Genomic DNA, 6,000 nt, shown 5'->3' with positions numbered 1-6,000 from the left:
AACAATTTGACGAAATGAAATTTATTCTTACAAAAAAAAATCACGACTAACATGTGCGTGATTCGGGCAAAGGGAGGGGTAACTAGCCAATGGCCTGAGTTTCTGTGTCAGTATTTACAAGAGGTGTACCACACTTTGGCAGGTGGCACTGTCAGCCAAACCCACCCCTCACGGCCCCTTTCCCCTGGCCCTACTCTGTGTACATCTCAGTGTAGGGGGATCAGTCACTGCCAATCAGGGCTGCTGGAGATAATCTCCCAGACATCAGCCACACCACACACAACCTCCAAACCCATACCTCCTGCCACATGCACACACACACACACAGCCAGAGCCACACACACACACACACAGCCAGAGCTACACACACACACACACAGCCAGAGCTACACACACACACACACACACACACACACAGCCAGAGCTACACACACACACACACAGCCAGAGCTACACACACACACACACAGCCAGAGCTACACACAAACACACAGCTACACACACACACACACAGCCAGAGCTACACACGTAAACACAACAGCCAAGGCTACAAACACACAGCTACACACAGCCAGAGCTACACACACACACACAGCCAGAGCTATACACACACACACACACAGCCAGAGCTATACACACACACACACAGCCAGAGCTACACACACACCCGCCTTCTGGTGTGGGCCCTGATCCGCACACAGCTCAGAGACTCCCTCACACTGCGACCCCCATCTATGTTGCTGCTCCTCAGCTGGTGCTGTGGGAGAAGGAGGGAGAGAAAGAAGGTGCCGCGAGCAGGGAACAGACAAACAGGAGAGCCTGCTACGTTAGGTACACCATTCCTTGCTTCCCCTGCCCACACCCCACAACCCCCAGAAGGCCCTCATTTCGGTGAGTGCTGCTGTAAAGAGCTGTTGCTGGACTGGGCCTTGCTTTCCGAGGCTGAGGGCAGAGAGACCACGATGTACTTCTGGGTGCTCCCAGTCACCGTACTGCTGGGCGCAGTCTGAGAGGTAGAGACCAGTTTGACAATCGGCTGAATGTTGGCGACTGTAGTGGTGACAGGTGACACACTGCCTGTCCCGCACGGAGTTGTCCTCAACGTGATCACCTGAGGGGAAGGAAGGATGCAAGAAGGTAAACCGGGTTTATTTCTTTCTGATGAAGGGTCTCAGCCCGAAACGTCAGTCTTCCTGCTCCCCTGATGCTGCTCGGCCTGCTGTGTTCATCCAGCTCTGCGCCTTGTTACCTCTTGTTTCTATTTAATATGTTCAACTCAGTAACAGAGGAATCAGAGTGGCATTGGCTCGGCAGCATCTGTGGAGAGGGGAAGCGGTTTCAAGTCAGCTTTGTTGCTTTCAGCAGACCTACTGCACTTCTGCAGGATTATGTGTCAAACAGGGGTCTCAGTTAAGCAAAGCAGAATTCCATCTGTGCACCATCTACTGCTGACTCTTCAACAAGACTCTTCCAACACCATCTTGTAAACCAAAGAGCTGGTCATTGAGAAGGATAAGGGTGATAGATACTTGGGAACACCAGGCCCACCTGCACCCCCCTCCTCCGACACCCGCGAGTTCCCCTCCCCATCACGACTTGGAAACCTATCGGCTGTCCCTTAAGTGTCGCTGGGTCAGAATCCTGGAACCAGCCTATCACCTCCCAGGTTCTCAAGTCATTCGTAAAAGCTGCTATGTCACTGACTTTTATTTTTTGTCCCGAGCTGTCCCCTCTCGAAGTGGCGAGCCAGCTTCTGGAATAGTGGCCTCGGGGCAACCGAGTGGTTTCACAGGGCAGCGGAGCGTCGTGCCTGGTGGGTCTGGAGTCACAGACAGCATTTCGTTTCCTCCACCAGCTCCCACCCCCGGCCCCCCCAACCCGAGGGAGGTGGATGAACCAGACGGGGTGGGGGTTACACACTAACTGATAACGTCCGTCACCGTTACAGAGACCAGCTCACCTGCTGAGTGCTAGAGGAAGTCGAGCTGGAGGACATCACGATGTAGTTGGTCGGCGACGGAGACGACTGGGTCGGGGTGGACGGGCGGGTTAGCAGAGTCTGCATCGGCAGTGTGATAGAGCTGGGCACCTTGAAGATGCTGGGGCTGGTCGAGGGCTGAGACGACTGCGGGCTCTGGGAGATAGTCAGGGTGGGTCTGGGCTGCAACACACAGACACACACACACACACAAACAAACGTTAATAAGACAGCCGTGCAGGGAACGCGGAGGTGATCATACGCGCGGCATGCTGTACAAGTCGTCACAGCTGGGGAGAGGATACCACCTTCAATCAGCTTCACAACCGCAGCCCCCCCCCCCCCCCCCCCACCACCCCCCGATTCACTCGGAGAGAGTGCTGCACTGTCAGTCAGGGCTACAGCCTTTGGGAAGGCAGATTCAACACCGTTAGCTCCCAGTGTTGCTGTTTCGGTGGCGGGGAGCGGAGACCGAGCTGCTATTTACCCCTCGTGCAACTGAGGGTCTAGTGGTGCTGTGAGGGGTACAACTCAGGCCCTGTGGCAGCTGGTGCAGGTCACCAATGCAGGGTGACAGTGTCGGGCTTGCATCTATCTCAACACTGGCAGCATTAGTTCTCTAAAAAGAAAAGCATCGCGGGTGGCGTCACAGCAAGGGGCAGCATTCACAGCCTCCCCGTAATTCCCACAAGGTTAGCCGCTATTTCACTGCCCTGTAGCTCATTTGTTGGGGGAAGGATCAGAGTTGATTTCTCTCTCCACACGTGCTGCCAGAGCTGCTGAGCCTTCCCAACACTTCCCGGAATAACAAGGTGTGGAGCTCGAGGAACACAGCAGGCCGAGCGGCATCAGAGGAGCAGAAAAGCTGACACTCGGGCCGAGACCCTTAATCCTGCTCCTCTGATGCTGCTTGGCCTGCTGTGCTCATCCAGCTCTACACCTGGATATCTCGGATTCTCGGCAGTTCCGTAATACCTCCCAACATTTCCGCAGGCCTAGAGCACTAGCCTTGGCTTCAGTATAACTTGTTGACCGACAGTCCTCCCACGTCATTTCCCCGAGAACCAAGGAGGTTCAAATTTTTAAGTTTAATGTCGGTCTCGCTCTCTGTGCCACCTCCTCTGCAGCTGTAACACTTCCTCACTCTGTCATGTGACAGTACATGTGACAATAACAAATCAAATCAAAAAGGTGAGCTGGGGTCCAACTGAACGGGCAGAGACAGTCACAGGGAATGAAAGGCGAGCTCCTGCCCTAACACGGAACAGGCCATTCAGCCCATCGGGGTCTCAGCAGTGCGTACTTGCCCCAACCCTGTATTATTCTGGCTCATCAGCATCTCCCTCCTCCCTCGTGCGTCTGTCCACTTGTTCTGTGAAATGTCAAAGTTGCTATCACTTTCAGTGGCCCCCACGTGGCAGTGAGCTTCTCCCCACGCTCTGCAGAGAAATTCTCCTGGTTTTCGGATTGGGTGAGCGACTGAACTCTTTTATTAACGATGCCTGGTTCTGCGCTACCCCAGAAGCGGAAACAATTTGCCGGTGAACCCTTTCAGAGTCGTAGAAACCATCCGGTTTCCCGACTGTTTGAGAGAACACGGGCCCCAAGACGTATCAGATACAGCTGATGAGTAAACCCAGCCAGTTTGTTTCTGGGACACATTCTGATCCTGTTGCAGGACTTTATAAACATCTCCAACACAAAGAGAGGCCGGCGCTGCAGGTTAGGGCTCCGAGATGGTATAACCAAGGCTTTTCTAGAGCATCCCACCCCCACTATCCTATCTCTGTAACCGTCCATTTTTGACGGCTAATGCACCTGGGCACTACGGGACAATTTAGCACGGCCAATCCACCCTAACCCACACATCCCTGGGCACTACGGGACAATTTAGCACGGCCAATCCACCCTAACCCGCACATCCCTGGGCACTATGGGACAATTTAGCACGGCCAACCCACCCTAACCCGCACATCCCTGGGCACTATGGGATAATTTAGCACGGCCAATCCACCCTAACCCGCACATCCCTGGGCACTACGGGACAATTTAGCACAGCCAATCCACCCTAACCCGCACATCCCTGGGCACTATGGGATAATTTAGCACGGCCAATCCACCCTAACCCGCACATCCCTGGGCACTACGGGACAATTTAGCACGGCCAATCCACCCCTAACCCGCACATCCCTGGGCACTACAGGACAATTTAGCACGGCCAACCCACCCTAACCCGCACATCCCTGGGCACTACGGGACAATTTAGCACGGCCAATCCACCCTAACCTGCACATCCCTGGGCACTACAGGACAATTTAGCACGGCCAATCCACCCTAACCCGCACATCCCTGGGCACTACGGGACAATTTAACAGGGCCAACGCACCCTAACCCGCACATCCCTGGGCACTACGGGACAATTTAGCACGGCCAATCCACCCTAACCTGCACATCCCTGGGCACTACAGGACAATTTAGCACGGCCAATCCACCCTAACCCGCACATCCCTGGGCACTACGGGACAATTTAGCACGACCAATCCACCCAAACCTGCGCATCTTTGGACTGTGGGAGGAAACCAGAGCACTGGTAGGAGACCCACGCAGATACAGGGAGAATGTGCAAACTCCATACAGTTGCCCAAGGGTGCCCAATGAGGCTGACCACTGAAGCACCAAGATGCCCTGATCCAATGGAACACCACTGGTTCCCCAATTCCCATCCCCGTTGGAAATGACTTTGCTGTTACCCCTTTGCAACCCAGAAAGCCGCTCGCCATTTCTGAGCCGAGCCCCCTCCCCCCCCAACCATCGCCCGTGGGCAGTGAGGGGCAGGGGGTGGGCCCACCTACCTGCTGCGTGCTGGAGGAGCCCGACGCCGAAGACATCATGATGAACTTGGTTGCCGGGGGGGAGGGCTGAGTTGGAGTGGACGGCCGGGCAGAGACCAGGGTCTGCATGGGCAGCGTGATGGAGCTGGGCACTTTGATGATACTGGGGGCCCGCGACGTTTGTGGGGACTGCGATATTGTCAGCGTGGGCCGAGGCTGCAACCAAAAAAGAAAAAACACACCTCCAGGTCAAAAATACAGCAGTGCCCTCGACCGAAGGCCTCCTCAAAACCTGCACACCCCCACCCCTCCCCTAATCATTGTGAAGCGTCTGGTTATGTAATGTGCCCCTCCCCGCTTTTAATATCTACTCACTGCTTCACAAGGCCAGGCGTGATTAAATAGTTACCACAGATTGTGAAACTCCTTCACATCAAAGTATGCCCCATTAAACATCTTGCATTAACAGCGAGATTATTTTATAGCTACCAGCTCGACTCTTTTCTGGGAAAGAAAAGCACAGGTGAATATCCTTCATCCGAGTAGATTCACTTAAAACGTATTCCCATTCAGCAGAAATAAAATTAAACCAGCCACAATAAACAGGATGAAGTGCATTCTCTGTTCGCCTCAACACTCCTGCATGACAAAAATGACTTGCGTTGATATAGCACCTGCAAATATAGTGTCTCTATTAATATAGTGTCTCAAGCCTTCACAGCCAGTCAATGGGCTGAAGAGTAGCAGACAGTCTAATTTGGAAAAATGTGAGGTACTGCATTTTGGTAAAAATAAACAAGCATAAGGCTTCTGCAATAAAAAGGAGGGCCTTGTGTAGTGTTGCAGAATAGAAAGCCCTCGGGGTTCAGGTACAAATTCTTTGAAGTTGGAATCACACACAAGACAGAGTGGTTAAGGTGCCATTTGGCACACTTGCCCTCATTGTTCAGACCTCAGTACGGGAGTTCGGACGTCATGTTGAGGTTCTGGAAAACTGGAAGAGTAAAAGTGGCAGGAGATCCCAGACCTGTTAGGCTCCTCTCACTCAATGCGAGAGCTCAGGGACGCAGCTGATGTCCCCGACTCCTTCACGTGCAGGAAGTGTTAGCTCTTGTTAGACCGCATGACGGCTCTTCTGGAGCTGCGGATGGACTCACTTTGGAGCATACGCGATGCTGAGGGGGTCGTGGA

At 53.6% G+C, this 6,000-nt stretch overlaps 1 protein-coding gene across 2 annotated transcripts in view; it reads right to left on the bottom strand.

Moving 5' to 3' along the window:
* The window catches only part of taf6 (TAF6 RNA polymerase II, TATA box binding protein (TBP)-associated factor), a 35,506-nt gene continuing 29,506 nt past the window's right edge, over window positions 1-6,000 (bottom strand). For both annotated transcript variants that reach the window (XM_059642593.1, XM_059642594.1), the window contains exons 14-16: window positions 4,831-5,025; window positions 1,961-2,161; window positions 1-1,111 (exon numbers count right to left, since the gene is read on the bottom strand). In XM_059642593.1, coding sequence (XP_059498576.1) covers window positions 884-1,111; window positions 1,961-2,161; window positions 4,831-5,025 — 624 coding nt within the window. In that variant the 3' untranslated portion in view covers window positions 1-883. The remainder of the gene's footprint in view (window positions 1,112-1,960; window positions 2,162-4,830; window positions 5,026-6,000) is intronic.

This window comes from Stegostoma tigrinum, chromosome 45, assembly GCF_030684315.1.
Source record: "Stegostoma tigrinum isolate sSteTig4 chromosome 45, sSteTig4.hap1, whole genome shotgun sequence".
NCBI classification, from domain to species: domain Eukaryota; kingdom Metazoa; phylum Chordata; class Chondrichthyes; order Orectolobiformes; family Stegostomatidae; genus Stegostoma; species Stegostoma tigrinum.
Note: the sequence above shows the minus strand (reverse complement) of the source record. Positions and strands in the feature narration are given on the sequence as shown.